We start from the raw sequence: 21,940 nt of genomic DNA on the forward strand, positions 1-21,940 counted from the left end.
TAGGGGGTGGGGGGCTTGGTCGTCGCTGCTCCTTGCCCTTCTGCCGTGGTTTGGGGTGGGGGTCGGGGCTTCCGGTGCCTGGCGGGGGCGGTGGGGGTCTCCGTTGGTCGGGGGGTCGGGTCCGGTGCCTGGGTGGGGCGGGCTGGGGCGCTGCGTGGTCCTCTGGGCTTGGGTGGGGGGGTGCGTGGTGGGGGGGGTGGGGTGGTGGTCTGGCTTGGCTTGGGGGGGTGGTCCCTTTGCCTGTGCTGGGGGGGGTTGGCGGGGGGCCCTGCTCGGGTGGGGGGGGCCCAGCGGCGCCGGATGGGCTGCCCATCTGCACCTGGGGCTGGGATCGGCCCTTCCCTGGCTCTGGGACGGGACGGGACAACCCTCTTGGGGCCCCCGGTCGCTCTGGGTGTCACCCGCTTCGGCTGCGGGGTCTAGGGTGGGGTGGGGTGGGGGGCTTGTCGGCCCTGTCCTGTGGGGGGGCGTTCTGGGGGGGAGGGGGGGCCCATTATTAGTACGGGTCGGGGGGGCTAACGGGTCGGGGTCTCCGCTGAGGCAATCAGTGGTTGCCTCGGCCGGTTGGCCTCCTCGATCCCGTCGAGGCCTGACCAGAGCTCTTCTAGGGCCGGCGTCTGGGGGTGGGGGCCTGGGCTTGCTCCGGGGGGGGGCGACGCTTTCTGGCTCCTCTCTCTCTGTGTGGGGCGGGTGGTGCCGGGCCTGGGGTGTCGGCGCCTCCGGGGGTGGGCCCCTGGGCTGGGTGGCCCTGGCCCCTTTGCTGGGGGTGGGCTGGGGGACGGCTGTTTGACCACCGGGGGACAGTTTACCAGCTGTCCCCAACTTACCCCCTTCCTTATATAACCTCATATTAGGGTGAGGGGGTGGGGGGTCTAGCCTGCGATGCGCCTTGGGGGGGGGCTACTTGGGAGTGGCCCCCCTCCTATGGTTGCCGTATGGAGTGGGCCCCCCCTCTTTCGGTTTTATTTGCACCTTAGACATGTAGGGTCCTTGGTAGGGGGGGGTGCTTGGACATCACTGCAAGCAAGCAGCAGATGTCCTCCTGGCACCCTACCCGCCAATTTTAACCGCACCTTAGACATTTAGGGCCCCTTGGTGTGGAGGGTGAGGGGACATCACTGTGAGTAATCAGGAGATGTCCCCTTAGTGCCCTACTCGCCAATTTTAACTGCACCCCCCTTAGTACACACACCCCTCCCCCTTCAATATATACATTCAAACATAAACACACACACATGCACACAAACACCCTCTCAAGCACCCATACACGCACACACATTTTACAAGGAAGGTGGGACCTGGGTCCATCTGTCCCCTACCCCTTCCCTGGTGGGGGGTGTGGGCCTCTTGGCGATGGCGGCCGTGTCCCTTGGGTGCCGGCTCCCTGGGCCCGGCGGTGCTCTCTCCGCGCGGTGGGGGGGTTCATATTACACCAGAGCCGGGGGTGTTCGTGTCCCTGGGGGGTGGGTCCTGGTCCTTGCCCCTGGGCGCTGGGCCCCGCCAAACTTCCAACATGGCCGAGCCTGGTCGGGCCATATTCATAACACCCCTTGTGGGCCGCCCTTTTTTCCCCGGGGTTCCCCCCTCCTGGGCGGGGGCGGCGGGCCCCTGCCTTGCTTCTACCTGGACCAACCGTGGGCCGGGTGGGTGGCTGCCTGGAGTGCGGAGCGGGTCTCCCTTGGGGGGTCCTGACTCGTACCTGGGGTCGGGGCGGGGGGATGCCCGGAACTCCTGGGTGGTGGTGGGGTGCTCGTCTGGGGCTGTGGGCGTCCCTCTCCGGTGGGGCCCTGCGTTGGGCTCTTCCGGCGCGGCGGGGGGCTGCTTTCCTGGCTGGGCTGGGGCGGCGCTCTCTTTCCCTCTGCGCCTCCCTGCTCTCTGGCTCTGGGGGCCTCGCGGCGGTCCTGCTGGCCCTGGCCTGGGTGGCGGTCTTGGTCGCCCGGGGGGCGGTTGTTCCCTCCCTGTTCCCGTGTGGCGTTGGGGGAATTCCGGCTGCCGCTGCTGCTGAGGCGGGGGTGTGGGTGTGGGGGTGGCTGGGCGCTCCTCCTCCTTCTTTTCACATTCCACCATCCATTTTAGAAGAACATAAACACTCACCTGAGCACAGGTGTTGGCTCACCTTTGCACTAATAGTTTGCATGATTGAATGAATGAAAGATTTCACACTAGTTGGTTTAAAGGCATAGGTATGCGTTCGTGAACACTATCTGTTTTGTGTGCATGTTGACATGTGGACATTTTTGCGGCTAGCAGGTGTGTTGATAATATTTGAGTGTGTGTGAACAGGCCCCGCCCTTTTTGTACTACATTTGAACCGTACCGTAACGATAAACAACCAGTAAGTCTGTCTGCTCTATGCTGCTTCATGGTCTTACCCCCTTTCCCCTCCGATTATCACCCTCCTACCCCCCCCTCTCTCTAACGTCCCTCTCTCTTCTTCCCCTCTTTCCTTTTCCGTCCGGTCCAACACCAAAGATTTTCAAACATGATTGAAATTAATAAAGTTTGGCCTCAATTACAAAAGGGGTTTATTCAGACATACCTTTGGTTTGTCTGAAGATGAATAACCCCTCTTGTTAAAATAAAATATGTCCAACACAAGAGGCCCTCAGCTCTCATCTGTTTGCCTAGCTGTTGGACAGGACAAGTTAAAAAAAAAAAAAAAAAAAAAAAAAAAGAGCCACAGTCATTCTAAGGATTTCAGCTCTTTATAAGTTAACAGTCAATGAACGCTAATAAATTCAAACTGTTGTCATGACAGCACTGGATTTGATTGGTCTATGGTTGGCATGGTGGGCAAGGCATAGTAAAACTGCACCTGAAAACTTTACGCTGAGAGTCCTGACATACATGATTGTAAGTGTTATTGATAAGGTTAACATAAGGTTGAAAACATTTACATATATAAATAATGATGTAAAATACTTTTGGTGATGGCTTCCATCAAAATTAATGTTAATGTTTCATTAACTAAAAATGTTTTTGGGTTAGGGGTTAAAACTCTACATTCTTAAATAGGCTTATAATGTTGTTGGTGTGTCAATAGGCCTGTATTTGCCTTTTTTTTTACATTTAATGATTTTAATTGTAATGTTTTATGATGTTGACCATTAATATAATTTGATATCATTGTGGAACATGACTGTATCACTTTGCAGTTTGAGGGGCTCATTTTAGCTGATCAGATGGTCTATTTTACCTGAATGTGGCACTTCTCAAAAATACAGGACAGCTGATGTTTTAACAGCTGTAGAGTTTTAAAAATTCTATTTTTTATATTTTGTCTCATAAATTGACCATTAACATTATTATTATTAATATTAGGAACACAATCAAACGCTGTACATGTTCTTCTGATACTGAATAGCCTATTTGTTTTATTGCACACATTTAAAAAAAAAAAGAAGTATGGCCATTATAGCATGTTTTGGAATGAATTAATGTTAACTAATTCTAGATTGTGGGAAAAAAATGTGAAAGAAAAAAAAACATTGTCATAACAAGGTGTCAAATGTAGTAACACACGCAAAAAAACACAACTTTTAAGAAATTTTCCTGCTCTGACAGGAAACATCTCAACTCTGACTTCAGAAAATGAAAAACAGTCTTTGCAATAGTCTTTTTTAAACAAACTTTATTGCACATTATGCCATTTTACAAAAAATCATAATCAGGTATGCAATAAGAACACAACTGCAAATACGAAATACACATATGTATAAGAACAAAAACAAGAATAGAAAAAGAAATAAGCAAAGGCTAAGTCCTCATCCACGGTGACGCATTACGTTGTCTGTTAATTATTCATTAGCTGACTCCTAGCAACCCCATCACCATAGCAACAAATAGCACTGGGAGAAACAACTTATCTTTGCGAAATACGCACGCTTTAAGAGCTAAAAAAGCTTTTCTCTTTGTCATATATTTGGTGACTTTAAAGATTAAAGTCCATTTTGTTTAACATGGAAGGCAACACTAATCCAAACAACCCTAGAAGGGTTTTTATAAACGACGTGGACGAATTTTCTTCCAAAAACATCGCAAAGGTAAAACGAAAAACGTCTTCTAGAAAACCTCGAACCGGTCGTTTGTTATATCCTAACTTGAATGTATTTTGAGTAGTTTTTATCCGCGTGTGAGGCTGGTAAGGAGGAGGAGGAGGAGGAAGAAGAGTCTCCTCAGAGGAAGAAGTCTTTTGAGTTTGACGTCGTGGGAAACGTGAGCTCGTCCTCCTCACGCCAAAAACCAGCGTTTCTGCTCGAACAATATGTGGTGAGCCCTTCTTTCTAACGATCAACACACATTAACCCTTTTTTATTGAACAATTGTAACATACAGAACAAAAAAATGCAACAATTATGCACGTATGATGAACACACATTAACCCTTAATTATCTGTGCGCGTTCAGTCATGACGTCACTTTAAGAGTTATGCTTTGAAATCATTCCAATGATCTAATGGACTGGGTTTTGTCATATTTTATTGTGTTGTATAATTGTATTTGAACATTTTCAGCTTTGTTTACTTGATGAGAAAGGGGGACATCTAGCCAAGACCAAGCAATATTTAATTTTATGTCTTATTATTCGAAGTTTGATTAGTTATTGTAACTGATGATTGGTTTGTTTTTGTGTATTATTCCTATTTGATTGCTTGAAATAAACCATTTCAAATCAAAAGTTCCTTTCAAAAAACACAAAGGGAATTCAATCTTTTATAAGTAAAAATTGTAATCCATTACAGATTTCCAGTACTTAGAAATAATTCCTTAGCCTACAACCTAATATTTTAGAATTTCAAAAGAATTCCTATTGAAGGAAAACATAAATTTAAAGGGACAAACCATAACTAACCATTAAATAAAACTTCAATTTGCCTCTTATCACAAGTGTGGTGGACCGAGCAGTAGAAGGCAAGGACACCAAACAATTTAATCAAAAATATTGAAATTTATTTTTCAAAAAGTGTCAATGGGCAAAAATGGGCCCTTAAAAGAGGTCAAAGCAACAAAGTTAACTCAAGCTTTTAAATGTAACAGAGGACAACTGAACAGACAAACCAACATACTTAAACTGACCTACCTAATTGCAAACACAAGGGAACATATATAGTGGCTGATCAAACCAACTAGACACACAAGGGGGAACTTAAAAAGACTGACAAATTACAGAGAACAAACTAAACTAATGTCTATCCTATAGTTAATTAACATACACAAATAAATGAAAATAAAGATCATCAAAATGGAAACTAAAGTAAAGAAACACAAAAAGAGTTCCTTGTCCACTGGGCGATGGTTCAGTCCAATTAGCTGCCTGCTGAATATAAGGCCTCTGCTGACTGGCATGCATTGTTGTGTCAGGCCTGACTTGATGGTTCCAGCAGCAGATGGCAGCAGCAGCAACAATGGTTCCCTCAGCACTGGCAACTCAAAGCACAACATCAAATTAATAAAGCAAATTATAATAAAGTAAACTGAAACATGTTAATACATTTTATGATCAAATGTGTGTTATTTTTGAAGAAGAAATCTAAAAGTATATGCAAACAAATAAAGTGAACAGATATATGTAGGGTGCGGTGCAGGAGGTTACTGCCCTGATGGTGTGGCAGCGTAGGCAGCCATCACAACAAGTAATTGAAGCCAGTTTGAGGATTACACAACGTTTAAACTCAATATTTGGCCGTATCTGTGAATGGCTTGACACTATTTTATTTAAGCCCAAAGGCTTCATTTAGCAGCAACAACAGAATAGTCAGCTGTTGGTCCAGGAATTTAGATATGCTTAATAAAAATGACAAAAATGAAATGATAGTGTTTGGATGAAGGATTGGATTAAAAAAATAGACTCATTCATTGTCAGTCCCACACCATGGATCTTTTGATTTTTTATAAAAGTGTTCCCAGTTGTCTTTTAAGCACGATTATGCCGTTTTAAGCCAAAATTAAAAAACCTGTGTTGGTTTTATTGGACTAACTTACAGCCCCTCACACTCCAAAACCAACATTAGTTGTGCGGAAAAAATGGCGAACGATATCAGAGCTATCCAACCGTACAGTCCTGTTTCATATTCCAGCTCAGGCGAGGAAACCGAAGACGTTCATGGATCTGTTTGTCTGACAGTGGATGATCAGAATGGAGCAGAGCAGGGAGCCTGTTGGCTGCCAGTAGCTTTTACATCACACTTACACTCTCCAACAGCATTTTTTTCATCTGCTACTGATTTGTAGAACAAACATTACAAACAGCTGTGATAACTATTATTAAACAAGAAAATTAATGTGTAGTGCCTTACATTACACATTCATTTAGCACCTGAAAGCGTATCAGGTGCGTTTAGCATTACCGCTAAATGTGATATGTTTCTGCAATAAATTACTAAACGTTTTGGTACATCTAGACTTTGTCCAAAAGAAGACTGAAACTTTTTTTTTTTTTAATCTGCTGTATCATGGAGTCAATTTGGTGGCAAGACAGGTTTAAAAAGAATTTTGGGAAACTGAAAAGCCATATTTCCCCTTGATAGTCCCCGACCAGAGAAGAACTTTTCCAGGTTCTGCTGGAGAGTGACGTTGTGGTCTACAACGTTTCAGAAAGCTCTTTGCCCAGGCAGGTGGAGGAAGCATCATGGGCTGTTACAGGTAAGCAACCCCACTCTTCCAGTGTCCTTCAGCTGTTTTATGTCCCGCTCATCCTCTGTTTGTGGAAAACAGCTCTTCATGCAGCGTCAGAGAGCTTCAAAGCAGAGAAAATGTTCATCTTGGTCTCCTCTGTAATGGGATGGGCCACGACTGCACCTAAGGACCCGGTGAGGATAAAGAAAACTAGATCTGCCCCCCCTCAGCTTTCTAAAACCTGCCCAACATGGTTACTCCTCTCAGAGCGATGAAGACCACCTGCCGTCAGATGAGGAGTTTTGGAAAAGGAGGCCTCACCCCAGATTTAAGTCGCACAACACTCTGGAAAAACTTGTGATTAAGCTGTCTAAAATGGTGAGTTTTTATACTCTGATTGAGAGAAAAGTACTGTATTATTACTAGAAGTTTGTTTTGCTTCATTGTACTTGTTGGTTCTTCTAACACACCGTTCAGCTTTTTATTCGTCAATCGCACAAACAATATTCAACACCAAACCACATAGAACAAGCATGAAAGAATGTCCTTAAACGTTGTCATGATTTAAATGCTACAGAAAATTATAAAAAGGAGACACAAACATTTGTTTACCAATCAATCAACCCCAGAACGTCTATAAAACAAACCTAGTCCATAGTCCATATGAGCTACAGGTTCTCTGGACTAAATTTACACGTGTGTTTAACGTCTTGAAGTTCAGTTTACACTCGCATTACACAATAGTTACAACTGCCCTCATAGTGAGTATGGATATCCTACGGGCACTTGAGTATCACCTGCACACCATGCGTGCAGCATTTGTATGCAGTCAGTAAAGACTCAGCATTCACACCTTCCTAAATACTAGATTGTAGCGTGAGAATACCATAAGACAGTGTCACCCATACCTTGTAAGTGTGTAAACGTACATTCTCCTTACAAATACTTTACGATACACTTACCACACAAAGAAAAATGATACATTCCTTTTTCATGACGTCCCTTGAAGTGGCTACATGAGCCGCATGAGCCTGTGCTTTAGGATACAGCCGCACCTCTCTGTGACTCTCCATGGGCTTGTACAACCTGAAAAATCACAGCACCCATACAGGTGCATGTGACTAAGACATTAGGCTGCTTTGATCATGAAGCAGCAGATTCTGATAAGTTCCTCGTTTATACTATTTAATTTGTACTTTTATAACAGAAGTCCAAGCTGAAATGTTATGTCGTCGCTGCTGGTCTTCAGTATGGATTTGAGGAGAACATCTTTCACTACTTTTTTAAGGTAACCATTTTGACATCAACACAATCGCACCAAAGTATCTTCCTGAACTGTGTTGGTGCATAAATTCTCTTTCACATTTAGGTGTCTTGGATGTTGGAGACCCCAGAGGTTCCCGTTTTCGGACAAGGAACAAACCACATTCCAACAATTCACGTTTTTGACCTTGGAGGGTAAAATTCAGCGTTGACTGTGTGTTTGAAAAAAATCTGCTCACAGCTGAACCGATGTGTCTCTGCAGAGTGATTCAGAACATCATTGAACTGAAGCCAAAGGCTAAGTACTTTCTTGCTGTTGATGAGTCCAAGAACACTTTGGAGGATATTGTGAAGGTAATCTTCTGTTAAAGTTACATCTGCATGAGAAGAAGTTTACAGGAAGAACCTACATCTGCACTCACCTCTGTAGACCATAAGCGAGTTCCTCGGGTCCGGAAGAGTCTGCAGGTTATTGATGGAGGAGGCTGTCGCCATGAAGGCTTTAAAGGTGCAGTTTTAAAGTTTTCTTATGGAACAATATAACAAAAAGATACGCACCACCAGCAAAAAAAATAAAAAAGATCTCTTCAGATTATTTTCAGCCTTGTAAACACATTAACATTTTAGAAAGTCATTCTATTTCTTTTGGGTTCCTGAAGAAAAAATGCATCCATCCTGTTATCAAAGATTATTCTTATCTGAAGGACATTCCTGTTTATCTAGATCAGGGGTCGGCAACCTTTTTTACTCAAAGAGCCATTTGGGACCGCCCCTAACAAAAAAGAAAGCACCCGGAGCCACAACCCGTTTTGACATCATTATATATATTATACGTGTATATATTATTCAAAGGTGCTCATTACGTCGATCGCGATCGACCGGTCAATCTTCAATGACATGAGTGTAGATCGCGGGCCAGAAGAGATTAAAAAATAAAAAAAAGTACTTCTTTAAAATCCACCAAAGTCCTCACTGAGAAGTACGGGACTTGATTGACATGTAGATTGGCCAATCGGACATCGTCTGAAGCATATGTCGCTGCAAATGCACATTATGTTCTTTAAAGGATGATACCGCGGCCGCGTGTGGGCGGAGCTACTAGTTCTGGTCTGATCGCTGCATGGAGCGATGTGTTTATCAATGCATGGTAGACACTGAGAATGTGGAGAGATCAGGTTTATTATTTTGAAGAGTTCTACTTGGTAATCATGTTTCCATGTTTGAGTTCATAAAATCATCCCAGGGAAAGTCTCTGCTTCAACTCCCGCAGGGAAAGCTGCGTCTCAATCTGACGCCCGTGTTTGCATCTCTCTGACAAAGTTTGAAGTCAAAGCCCCTCCTCCGCCTCTTTACCTGCTTTTCCTCTCTCCCTGTTCCCTGTTCACATCCTCTGCAGCTGAGAGTTGTTTCCCCCGCGCTCCTCAGTGTGTCCTACACAGAGAGCGCAAAATACGGTAGTCGGGTCGCTCCAGCGAAGCACAAGGATGAAAGAGCAGGACGCAGGTTATAGCGGGGATAGAGTGGGGATAGAGCGGGTTAAGAAAATGAATGGAAGAAGGCGGCCTGCTGAAGAAATATTTAATATTGTACACATTTTATTATTGGTCAGAACTATCTTTTATTTAGAAAAATCTTTTATTTTATCAGTCCAGTACGGAAAAAAACATCAACAAAAGCTGTTTTGGGCGGTTTTTGGCTGTGTCTGGCGGTTTTCAGATGACTTTTGGGCTGGAAAACTGTGACTCTATCTGGCAACGCTGGCGCGAACTCTCAGTCTGTCATCGGCGAGTTGGTCTCTGCCCCGCGGTACGTCAAGTTCCCGGCAGAAGATCGGAGTGTTTAGTGAAGCCGCCCCGTGTGCCTCTCCCTGCTATCAGCTCTGCAGTTCTTGCCCGATAAATACGAGCTCATTACGAAGCTGTTTTTTACATGGCTCGCGCTTCGTGCGGAGCCAGCAACGCCTTTGAAATGCCATGAAAAATGAACAAACTAAAATAAAATTTAATTATTATAAAATACTCATTATTTTCCAAAGTCACAGGGAGCCACAACAGAAGGATGAAAGAGCCACATGTGGCTCCGGAGCCATGGGTTGCCGACCCCTGATCTAGATTTATGCCGATTCTGCCCCTCTTTGAACTGCCATCTGCTCTTGGTGGAGGGGCTGAGAACTTGAGTGGTCTTCGAGGCTTTGCTGTCTGTGGCTGTGGCCAGTCACCTGCACATGGGACCACAAGGGTCCATGACCATGGGATTTGAGTGGCAGTCAAGGAAGGGTGCCTCAATGGCCCAATCCATAAAATTGGACTCTAACCATTAGCACATGTAATGTCACCTCACTGTGTGGGATAGAGGCTGATCGCTCAAGATAGTTGGGCTGGTCTACTTTCCACAAAAAGTTTAAACTCTGGTATCTTATCCTCCAGAAGGGTGGGATTTTCTCCTTTTCTTTGAATTGCTCATAGTGAGAGGCATTGGGGCTGGTGCTGGTTTGCTTTTAGCCCCTCTGCATCACGAGTTGAGGGTCGAACCGGTGCATCTCTACTCCCCAGCAAAGGGCTGGGGATCTGTTCACTTTACAAGCAACCAGAGGAGGAATTTGGTTCGTATCCAGTTGTTTGAGAACTTGTTCCCAGTGCATGTTGAACTTTGACAGGGGTTCTAATTGTCACCAGGTCTGTTCATAAGTTCCGAAGTTTTATGGACAAAGTTTCTATAGGTGTTGCCAGGGGCAAGCGAAATCCGCTTTTTGCAGATGATATTGTCTGTTGCTGCTATATCAAACCAGGACCTTCAAGGAGCAGATCATTGAGAAACAGCTCGAAGTAGAAATGGCACCTCCAAGTCAGAGGCCATAGTTCTCAACTGGAAAAAGGAGCATTACCGTCTTTGGAAGGGAAGAGTGTCTTGGATTCTTGTTCACTTACTTAAAACAAGAGCTGTTGCTGGCAATAGAAAATAACACATGGTGTTGGAAATATCAGTATCAATTATGCAATTAATCTAATTCCAACAGATTCTTAAACTCAGATTGCATCTTTGCGCTGATATGTAACACTTTACAGCACTTACCTGTTGCATATCAGCGCAAAGCTGCGTTTCTCCACTACACAATCTGTTGGAGTTAGGATAATTGCGTAAACGGTTAAAGAGTTACGGTTCTTCAAAGAACGTCAGCAGTGGAACTTAAACTCCGGGGTTGAAGAATAAAGCTTGACAGGTGGAGTGGGGCAATAGCTGCAGTATTGAGGTTGCTGTGTTGCTGTGTGAAAAAGGAACTGACCCAAGAGGCAAAGCTCTTGATCAATCTGGGTTCCTAACCTCACCTATGGCCATGAGCTTTGGGGCTACGACTGAAAGGTGAAAATCTGGGATACAAACAGCTGAAATGATTTTTCGGGATGAAGGAATAGTAGGATTTGGTAACTGATAGAGTATTGGACCTCATTCTCCTGCATATAGACCTGATCTCTGCCTAAAGCTGTGGAAGCATGACCTGCTCTTTATCTAGAAAAAGATCCTCTCTAACCTTTGAGAATTGTATAGTTTCTGCTGCCTGAATGTATTCCTCTCTGATGAAGTCTGTCATGTCAAATGGAAAAGCCGCAGGAAGTGGACTGTCTTAGTATTGACCTCCGTCTTGATGCCGCTAACGTGAACAGCCTCCTTAACCTGAGCTGGAGGTGTCAAAGTGGTCTGGTGCTGAACATGGAGAGCGTGGTGCAGGAATTCAAAGACAGCAGACAGCTGCAGGTAGGCATTCCAAACACTTTTATCTGAAAACTCTTTCTAAAGTCTGAAGTCCAGTTTCTGTGTTGGTCTGGTTGAAACGTCAGCAGAAAAGAGCTGAGCAGGTTTTCTACATTTGTTCTCAGCCAATCAGAATCTGTGTTCTTGGCCCCCCAGCTGTGGGGAAAACCACAGTCGCTGAGATGATCTGCAAACATTACAAGATCCATTACATCAGCACTGGAAAGGCCATCGAGGAGAAGATCTCCCAACTGGTTGTTCCTTTAGCAGCTAGCTCACAGATATAGTTATAATGACATTAACGTGACATGAAGGTAGACCGGTTGGTTTTCATGTCAATGTTTGTTCTCTGTGCTACAGAAAGAGATGATGAGTGGATCACAGCCTGGAGACTTCAGTGCAGAGGCTACAGCGCAGAAAGAACTGGAGATGATAAAACAAAGCATGGAGAGCAGTCAAGGTTTGCTGCTGTTTCCTGTAAAAGGGGGTGTGGTCTGAGAGAGATACATTTGTTAAAAATCGTTCAAGGCGGTTCTTAAAAATGTAAGGAAAATTGAAAGTATAATGCACTCTCGATAATTCCAAAAAGGTCAAATAGTTTTTGCATTTAATATATTTATGGTCTTTATGAATAACTAATACGTTTTACAAAATAAAAGCCTCTGATCCTGCAGCATTGGAGAAGAAAACTACCAGCAGAACCAGACTGTACCAAAAAACTCTACACCTTACCAAATAAATACATCAAATTTATAGTCAAATTGTCTTTTTTTTTTACTATACACAAGAAATATATAAACAACAGCTAAAATCTCTGTGTGATAAAACTATATGTAAAGAAAAACGTCTTTTAATATCGTACATTTTCATTTAAAATCAGCAACTATTTGGTTTTCAGCAGCAGATGGGACAGGAAAATCTTAAAATCTAGCACAACACAGTTAAAACCTTTTGTTTTGCAAGCCAAAATTGCAAAAAATCACATCAAATACAGTATTCCCCCCATATTTGCGTGGGTTAGGGTCCAGAGACATGCGCGAATATTAGGATTTTTTTCCAAACTCAAGATCTGGATTTGACTTCAAACTGGAAAATACTGTATATCAAAGCAACAGGAAGCAGCTCAGACAATTGGCAAATAAAACCAGAGTTGTCAGAGCAAAAGCGGTGGAGCGAGAACAAAACAAAGACTAAATCAACCACATTTTCTTTTGTTTTTTAAAAACTTGTTTGCGATTATCCCCCTAAAGTGCTTTTATGTGTTTTAGGACAGCTGACAGAAGGTCAAGTTTTTGAGATTTTGCAAGAGAAGCTGAACTCCAAGCAGTGCAGGAACCAAGGATTTGTTCTCGACGGATTTCCAGAGTCCTACAGTCAGGCAGCCATGCATTTCTCCAGTGAGATTCTACTGCAGATGTCATCATTTCCCTGTTAGCTCATCATGCTATTTAGGATGGTGGGTTTTTCTTTGTTTAGCTGAAGAAACGGAAAGTCAGGAGTCACACCTGGAGTCCAGAGCACCTGGATACAACAAGACCATCACTCCAGGTGGGATCTGTGTGACCCAAAGTCTGGAAAAGTTTAGTTGGTTCCTAAAAACTTAAACACTTTAAATCTTTGTATTGTTCATTTCTTTCTTACTGAACTAAAGTAACATTTTCAGCATTTAAAATAGTGTTTTGTTAATAGTAGTGTTTTGTTGCACTTCAGCAACAAAACACTACTACAACTACAGCCTTAGCAACGTGAATTCAAGCGACCTCTTCCAACGCAAAGTCTATGTAAATGCGTGTAAATGCGTGTTTCGCGTTTCTGCTTTTACAATTCTCACGTTCACACTTAGCCATGCAAGTTTCTACGACTGTTTGGGGTTCTATGTAGAAAATGCATGGCAATTGAACCTGCGTTGAAAGTTAGACCAGGTCGAACTTTGACCAATCAGGGACTTGGATTTGTTAGTGGCGTATAGATGGCGTCTGTTTTCATTCACAGAAGTGCTGACCCTTTGTAAATGGGTCAATAAGGAGAAATTATTAACTGTGGTGGTGCCTGACCAGAATGCTATGACACCAAGTCTTTCAAATATCGAAATAGAGCTGTAGAAATAAAAGGTCTGCACTGTTTCAAATTTCACACCAAACCTTTACCATGTGTAGGTGCATGCGCTAGTAAACACTAGAAGAAGAACCCATGGGGTTAAATGCATGTTCAAGAACCCGTGTCTAGTCAATTGCCCGTTGTGTCCGTAGCTTCAGATGAAGGTTCATGCTGCTCCTCCTTTTCAAAACAGTTTGACAATGTTTAAGCTTCATCATTATTATACATTTTATAAAGTTTCTTTTCTGTGAAAGGGGTGGTCCAGCTGCTAAGTCTGTGGTACTCTGATGTTTTTGGCTGTAGGATCCTCTCAAAGTAAATGGTAAAAATCTGTAAACTGTAATCGGTTTATCTTTTATAATAGAAGATGTTTCACCTCTTTTTCAATTCTATAATATGAGGTAGGGCTGATCTGTACAGATAAGTAGCCATGTTTTGGAACACATGATCTGAACCAAGAGTTTTGTTATCCATTGCAGCCGGAATATGAGGACCTGTTTATTTGCTCCTGGGAAGGAGGCATTTAAAACATGAGTGCTCCTTTTGTAAATTAAGAGGCAAACTAAAAGTCTAAATGTTTTTGGGTTGTAGTAAGTCAAAGTAGTTGGTAACAAAGCAGACAACTGAACTTGGTTTCATCTTTTAATGTTGACTTTTTTTTTTTTTACTTGCATCTTTACTGGAATCTACCTAAATACATTTACACAATCATATCCCAAATTTTCCTCCTTTATGTTTTTTCACATTTCCTGGTCCCCTAGTTTTTACGTCAATTGTTCTGTCGTTTCCAGATTACGTCTTTTCCCTGGAGGCGTCCGATGACTTCCTGACTGAACGAGTGCGTGCTCTCCCACAGAGCACGGCTGAGGAAGCTCATCTGGTCCAGGATGAGTTCCTGTCTCGTCTGTCCGAGTACAGAAAGCTGGAGGAGGCAGAAGAAACGGTGCTGGACTTCTTTGATCATTGTGAAATCCATCCGGAACACTTAGGTACTTTCTGCAGAGCACTGGTAGCCTCTTGCCTTTGCCTGTGTAACTGTGTAACACTCTTCAATTTCCCAAAGTATTACACACAACAAACAAACAAACAAAAAAAACACAACCAATATGACTCAAGTGTTTTTAAACAGTCTCAGGTATTCATCCCCACACAAGCTTCCCCAGTTTTTTTTACCCAATACACCCCAGTTTTTTTTATATCAGTTCGTTATTTACAAAGTCACCAAAGTCACCGCCTATCTTGGCGTCCTCCGCTCTCCATATGAAATCGGAGATCCATATGACCCGCGGGACGTTGATGTTCTGTCCGTAGGATAAATGTACGCGGCTTACCGGCTCTGTCCACTGTTGATAGCGTTTTCAGTCATTCCAACATGTGGGTCTCACCCGATTACAGGAATAACTCCCCGAAAATTCCCCCGATGCAGTTGGACTTCTCTCCGACGTCACGGTAATCCTCTGCATGTACGTGTCCTGTGGCTGTCAACTCTCTGTCTTTCCGCTTCACCTCCTCTTAATTTGTGTTTCACCTGGTCCCAGGAAGTCCCCAGGTAGCCATATTTGTAGTCCAGAGTCTCCTGATCATGTAGTTTCCATACCCCTGTTATCCAACATAAACTCCAAACGAAATAAACATATAGCCAGGACCATATTAACCAGGGTTAACACAGGAAAGTCAATACTGAATTTTCTCTTTTTTTCCAGTAAATAGACAACTCCAAATATATATTTACATATGTGGCAATGCTACAACTGTGACCCGCTGGTTTCCAGAGCTCAGTGCAGAGGATCCAGACTACACAGATGTGATGAAGAGGATCACAGAGGTGGTGGGACTTCCCAAGAACTACAGCAGGAGTTACGAGGAGCACAAGGAAGAAGATCCTCTAAAGAAGGAGGCAGAGAGGAGGCAGACGCTGGCAGCCGAGAGGAGACGCAGGAAGGAGGCCGTTCTGGCTGAGATGGCTGCTCAGCACGAGGCCTGGGTACGCTCAGACAGGAGCTTCTCGATCATCTGTCCAGGAAGAAGCAAACAGCTGCATTTGTCTTTCAGCATAAGAGCATGCAGGAGGTGCAGCGGCAGGAAAAGGAGCGTCTGGAAGCCCAGGCTCTTCCCCTGAGGAACTACCTGATGGAGTTTGTGGTGCCGTCCATCACAGAGGCCATGTCACAGTGCTGCGTCCTCAAACCAGACGACCCCATCGATTTCCTGGTATTTAAACATGACAAACCTTCAGCTTTGTGAACGCTACAGACTAGCAGAGTGATCGCCTGTTTTGTCTTTACAGGCTGAGTTTCTGTTGCAGAACAGAACAGAGTGAGAACACCTGCTGCAACATTTATACCAAAGACCTTCAGAGCTTCACTCTATCCGTCGAATCCTGTCTTTTGAAATTTCTGTAAAAATTTGTCAGAAATAAACTTGAAAAAGGTGATTCTGGTCATGGAAACTAATCTTTTTCCTTTCAATTGAATATATATAACACAAAGTTTAGGATCAACTGAGGATATAAACAGCCAAAAAAAACAACAAATTAACCAGGAAAGCTGACTCAAAAATGAACAGAAACTGATGTTTCAATCCAAGGAAACACATAAGTAAGAAAGAAATACCTTGTTTGAATAAAAGAGTCTGTTTAGGGATAAAATTGCTTCAAATCAGGAAAAAAGCACTAAATCAGTTTAATCCTCTCCACCAAAGCTATAGAACCAGTGTTTACATTATTTCAACTAAAGTAACTCTTTAACCGTACCTCAGAGAAGTGGATCACAGCCTGGAGACTGAAGCGAGAAAAGCACCTTTGCAGCGTAATGCAACATAATGACGGTGCAAAGCTGCTTTTCTCCACGACAGAATCAGCAGATTGATGTTGCTTGTGTAAAGGGTCAAGGAGTTACGGTAGGTCAAAGAGTGTCAGTTATTTAGGTGTTGACAGCAACACCTCCAGGGTTTAAGAGTTGAGCTTTAGTCCCAACTGCCATTACAGCTGAATATATGTCGTCTGCAGACGTGTACAGAGCACACAGGTGTCCTACACAAAATATCAAATCAAACCTGTAGAGCAAAAATGTTCATGCACATTGTTTCCGCGGGCATGGTCGTAATGAACACTGATTCATCATGCAAAGGGTAAGTAAGGCTGCATGCAGGAAGCATGCAGCCTGAATGTTAGAAATGAGGAAATTAGAGTGTAGTTTGTGTTGGCATCCTTTGTGCCAACACAATACGTATCACCTGCACACACCGGTCAGTGAGCGGCCAGCTCACAGATCTTACTAACAACTAGAGTGTGAAGTAAGCGCACCATATGACGGCATCACCCTCAGGTCAATAGTGCGAAGAACTTAAACTAAACTTATAGATATTCTGCATACCACACGAACACGCAACATTCCATTTTTATGGCGTCCCGTGAAGTGGCCGTACAAGCCTCAAGAGAAATGCAAGACCCACCTGCACTTGCCTTAACATGCGGTCGCTCCTCTATGACCCTCTCTGGGCCTGGACAACCCAAAAACCAGCAGCACCCGTACAGGCGAATGTGACACAAGATACATGGATGTTCACACCAGGAATATAACACGTACAGCACGCTCTTAAACACGCATTTAACCCACGCTGTTCACACTGGAAAATAACAGAGGCGATTCTTCTTTTTCGTTTGCGACTGTTTACCAGCACATATCCGCCACCTACAGTTGGTAGAGGTTTGGTGTAAAATGTCAACGTGGTACAAATCTCCTGTACCTTTCTTCAGGTTCTTTCTATTATAGCTGTAGTCTGTAAGACTTGGTGTCATAGAATGGCAATTATTAATGTTTTGGTTGACACGTCCGTAATTGAAAAAGGACACCATACGTCTCTAACAAATCCGAGTGCCTGGTTGGTTAAAGTTTAACTGGCTTAAGTTTCAATGTGCATTCAATGGCCATGCATTCAATATCTTGAGCCCAAAAATGGTCGTAGAAACTTGCGTAGCAATTCAAGAGTTTTACACACAGAAGCCCGATAAACACATATGTGCTCGTTTACATAGACTTTTCATCGGAAGTGATTGCTTAAACGCTCATAACAGGGGGCGGTGTGAACGCTGCTCCAGGCTTATTCATTCCTAAACTTTAAATGGACATCCTGAAAGATGTCAATGATTTCTCTTGCAATTTTTCACTCATTTCCCATACCTTGTTTAAATTTAAAGTGGCCTTCATTGTTTGTTGCACAGAAACAGCTTTAGTTTATAATCTCTAAAACTTCAAGAAGGTTCCTATAATCCAAAGAGCTAAATAAATGTCCAGAAATGTAGAAAATTGCTGCACAAGTGCTGCTGTTCATGATGTCGAACAGCAGGTGGTGCAAAGAGACTTTTTCAAAACTCCACAGAGGTTGGTGTGACTTGTCTGGAAAGATTCCTCTGATCTCCACTGGTGCAGTACAATGGTCACCTCATGTTCTGTAAATAACCGTCTGCAGACTGACGCCATTTTTCTGGTGTTGTAGTTAAACACATTTCAAAGGAAGAATGCTGCGGTTCTTCAGAACAAGCTACCGGCTGTCTGCTGGTTCACTCCAGGACAGAAACTTCTGCTCCAAAGCAGCGTAAACACCAAGTAAAGAGGATAACAGAACAACTGTAGATGCACCACATGCACATCCATCTTTAAAAAAGTTTGGCTGTTGTTTGCAGACCCTTCCTTGAAGGGGCTGTTCCTCATTTATCTACGTCACAATGTGAAAACCTACTCATTGTCAGATTCAGGTTCAGAATTTTAAAGACTTCAATGGTTAAAGTCATAAAAAGGAACAACGTTTCATAGAAAGACAAGAGTAAGTCGCACACATGTTCTAGTTTCACAACCTTCACACCTAACTTCACTGGAGATTCTGTCAAATTCCAACAACAAGCTGAGCTCCAAAACCTGCATTAAATGAGGTGTCTGGATTTCCTGCACATCAGGGTTTATTCGTTAAAGGGCCAATATCGTGCAAGCCTTTCAGAGTTAACTTCACAAGATAATATATTACCTTTGGCACACTAAAGAACATTTTTTAAATGAAAGGAGTTATTTTTGCAGTTCATTTTCCTACTCTGAAGTAAGATAACGATCTCTGAGGCTCCGCCTTTCACTTTGTGTGGGTGCCGTCCATTTCATGACGTCAACCTAGAGTCGGCCTCAGCAGCTGTCTGCATTTGTCCCTTGAAAACAAACATCTAAACTTTTGCAAAGATGGATGTACATGTGCACATAAAATGAAAGCATTTTTGCCGAAAACCACTAGCTCCATGGAGAAAGTGGGCGTGTCTGTTAGCCTGGGGGCGGTGCTGGCAGTGCAGACTCTTCCTGGAAGGGGCTGTTCTCACTTTGTGAAGTCACAATGTGAGGACCCGCTCGTTTTTGTAGATTGACAGGCTGGGGTGCCCAGAGCAGGTTTTTAGAGGAAAACTGAGAAATGCATAAATGGATCAAAATACCACTTCGGGGTTGTTTTTAAAAATGATTTTGCGTGACATATTTAAAGTCTTAATAAATATGAGTTTGACTGATTCCTGTTGTATTCATTTTAAAATATAATAAAATTATAACTGTACAAAAATGAAAATGTATACACCCCTCAAATATTTTTCTTAATATATGCCACAAATAAAAACTTGCAATTTAATTAAAACGTGTTTTTTTAGGCTTACATCTTTTTGATGAGCGCCTCCTTGAGCCATGCAGTGGAATAACAGGTATGATGTATTTTTTCTAGAGGTGTGAAGATTAATTATAACAATGATTTGATTCATATAATTTGTGGTTGTTGATGCGATTCATAGCCAGTATTGGTTCATTATGAACGATCCGATTTTATTTGAGTCACTGACCTAAAATGGATCCAGAAAAGCCAAAACTTCATCAAGTGTAAGTCAGAGAGGCAGTCCTAACGGTTAAGGTTAATAATAATAATCCCTTTTATTTTAAAGAGCCTTTCAAGGAATCCAGGGACACTGTATAAAACAAAGGTCAAAAATAATCATTGAAAGCACAATAAATAGAGACTGACAGAAAATCAAAAGTGAATCAAGATGAGAAGGCAGATTTAAACAGATGAGTTATGAGTTTTGTTTTGAAGTTTGTAAAGAGTCTGTTAAGGAGGTCAGGAGGGAGGGAATTCCAGTGTTTGGGAGCCGAACAGCTGAAGGCTCGGCTTCTCGTGGTAAAAAGTCGGGCCGGAGGAACGGAGAGCTGGACAGAGGAGGAGGACCGAAGAGAACGAGAGGGGGTTTGATATGGATGAGGTCAGAGAGATAAGGAGGAGTCGGGTTAAGGAGGGCCTTAAAGGTGAACAGCAGGAGTTTGATTTGGATTCTGGAGCTTATGGGAAGCCAGTGCAGCTGGTGGAGAACCGGGGTGATGTGACTGAAGGAGGGGGTTCTGGAGGGGGTTCTGGAGTTCTAGACCAGTTGGAGCTTATTGGGGGTTTTTGAGGGAGAACAAAGAGGGGTGAATTACAGTAATCTAGACGGGATGTGACCAGGCCGTTGACCAGAATAGAAGCAGAGTGGATGGTGAGGGAGGGGCGTAGATGATTAATGTTACGTAGATGGAAATGGGCAGACCGAGCAGTGTTATTGATGTGGGACAGAGAAGATTATGAACAATCCAGGATGACACCCAGACTCTTCACCTGTGGGGAGGGGGAGACAGAAGATGAGTCAATGGAAAAGTAAAGCTTGTGGCTTTGGAGAGAGTGGATTTGGAACCAACCAGAAGTTGTTCGGTTTTATCACTATTGAGTTTGAGAAAGTTTAAGGTAATCTAGTTTTGGATTTTAGATAGACAGAAGTGGAGGGAGGAGGAGGTAAGAGAGGAGACAGGTTTGCATGATACATAGAGCTGGGTGTCATCCGCAAAAGAATGAAAATTGACATTAAATTTACGGAAAAAATTGCCTAGGGGAAGAAGATAAGTAATGAAAAGAAGAGGACCAAGGACAGAATCTTGGGGCACACCAGAAGAGACAGAGGAAGGCTGACATTTAAATGATTTAAGCTGAATGAATTGGGTGCGGCCTGAGAGGCAGGAGCATTATTGTGTGTCTGTGCAAACCCTCACAACCACAAACAGACCAGCATGTTTGTCTGTGTGTGTACTTTTATTAGCTTGTTAAGATGAGCATTTTCACTGACCCTGGGAGAACTTTCAGACCTTGTTAAGGATGTTTGCTGGTTCTATTGAGGTAGAATGCTAATTCTAGGCTCCTATTTGGGTGGAGGACCACGGTAGCTTAGAGTTGGGGTTCAGTTTCCTTATCAGTAGAAGTCAACGCAACATCTCAATGTAGGTGTGCAAACGTACAAGCATGCATGTGTGGTTTGTGTGTGTGGTCCACCTCTGAACAGATTCAACTACCAGCAGATGTTTGGATGACCACCATTGAAGAGGTTGTCAAAGTTTGCATGTGTCTGTGCACATGTATGCTTGTTAGCTGCAGGGGTGGAAAAGGCTGTTGTGATTGGAAAGCCAACAGATAAGACAACACAGCTTGAACCCCTACAGCCCCCCACAAGGACTTCTCACACAAACCCATTATATTTATGTCACAGCCACAACCTCATCTAAACCATTACCTAAAATAGGCTAAAACTTGTGGGTGTTTTGAGCTCTGAGGGTGGTGAATCCTCAAAGTACTACTGTGCAATAGATTTGTATCCACTTTGTTTGATAAAAGTCTGTGCACGCGTAAACACAAACGCCCACATGCCATGAACCCATCGAGACTGTTTGTCCTCCTACTAGAACACCAGTAAACTCACCTCAATCTTGTTTATGGAATAAACTGGTAAACTATTACAACGACACATGTCAACCATACCGAGCTCCTGCACAAACCTGTGCTCAACTGCCGTGTTTGCTTTCTTTGGATAATGGAGCAGACATGGCAACCTGGCCCATGACCGCATGTGGATGCTTTACTGTGCGTGCAAACCAGTCAACCATCGAAAGCTCCAGAGGTCCAACCTCCTCAGTTTCACCCAACACATAGTCTTTAATATCTGTGAAAGTGTGATTTCGAATCTTTACATCATAGTCAGATTGCACAACTACAGGTCTGTTCAGAACAATGCTAAACATATATAATTAAATAAATAATATATATTATATATAATATATTAATAAAAAATATAAAAATACATTAAAAAAATATCCAGGTCCATGAGATTAATTGTTTAAATG

The 21,940-nt window shown here is 43.2% G+C and overlaps 2 protein-coding genes across 7 annotated transcripts in view; both read left to right on the plus strand.

Moving 5' to 3' along the window:
• The window catches only part of clu (clusterin), a 71,988-nt gene that overhangs the window by 439 nt on the left and 49,609 nt on the right, over positions 1-21,940 (plus strand). The gene's annotated exons all lie outside the window — the stretch shown is intronic.
• LOC101157414 (adenylate kinase 7) lies at positions 3,824-16,158 on the plus strand. Of its 5 annotated transcripts, none has more exons than XR_013653931.1 (19): positions 3,824-4,043; positions 4,120-4,269; positions 6,527-6,641; positions 6,714-6,808; positions 6,882-6,992; positions 7,822-7,902; positions 7,984-8,072; positions 8,141-8,231; positions 8,308-8,385; positions 11,481-11,630; positions 11,753-11,881; positions 11,988-12,087; positions 12,896-13,024; positions 13,104-13,175; positions 14,516-14,713; positions 15,120-15,187; positions 15,497-15,708; positions 15,777-15,935; positions 16,012-16,158. XR_013653931.1 is itself a non-coding variant. In XM_011492034.3 (19 exons), exons 1-19 carry the CDS (start codon positions 3,960-3,962, stop codon positions 16,042-16,044), a joined length of 2,130 nt encoding a protein of 709 aa, XP_011490336.1. In that variant the 5' UTR covers positions 3,824-3,959; the 3' UTR covers positions 16,045-16,158. The 5 variants fall into 5 exon arrangements, 4 of the variants coding, with proteins under 4 accessions (XP_011490336.1, XP_078798490.1, XP_020570347.1 ...); XM_011492034.3 differs by having other exon boundaries at positions 15,120-15,173; XM_078942364.1 differs by having other exon boundaries at positions 11,487-11,630; positions 15,120-15,173.

The sequence above is a fragment of the Oryzias latipes genome, chromosome 24, assembly GCF_053564925.1.
Source record: "Oryzias latipes strain Hd-rR chromosome 24, Olatipes_Hd-rR_3.1".
Lineage (NCBI taxonomy): Eukaryota > Metazoa > Chordata > Actinopteri > Beloniformes > Adrianichthyidae > Oryzias > Oryzias latipes.

What these genes read in the sequence shown, in the direction of transcription:
- LOC101157414 (XM_011492034.3), top strand. Translation starts at nt 3,960, where the DNA reads ATGGAAGGCAACACTAATCCAAACAACCCTAGAAGGGTTTTTATAAAC. An exon ending in AAGCATGGAGAGCAGTCAAG is followed by an intron (nt 12,088 to 12,895) that starts GTTTGCTGCTGT and finishes TATGTGTTTTAG; the next exon opens with GACAGCTGACAGAAGGTCAA. An exon ending in ACGACCCCATCGATTTCCTG is followed by an intron (nt 15,936 to 16,011) that starts GTATTTAAACAT and finishes TTGTCTTTACAG; the next exon opens with GCTGAGTTTCTGTTGCAGAA.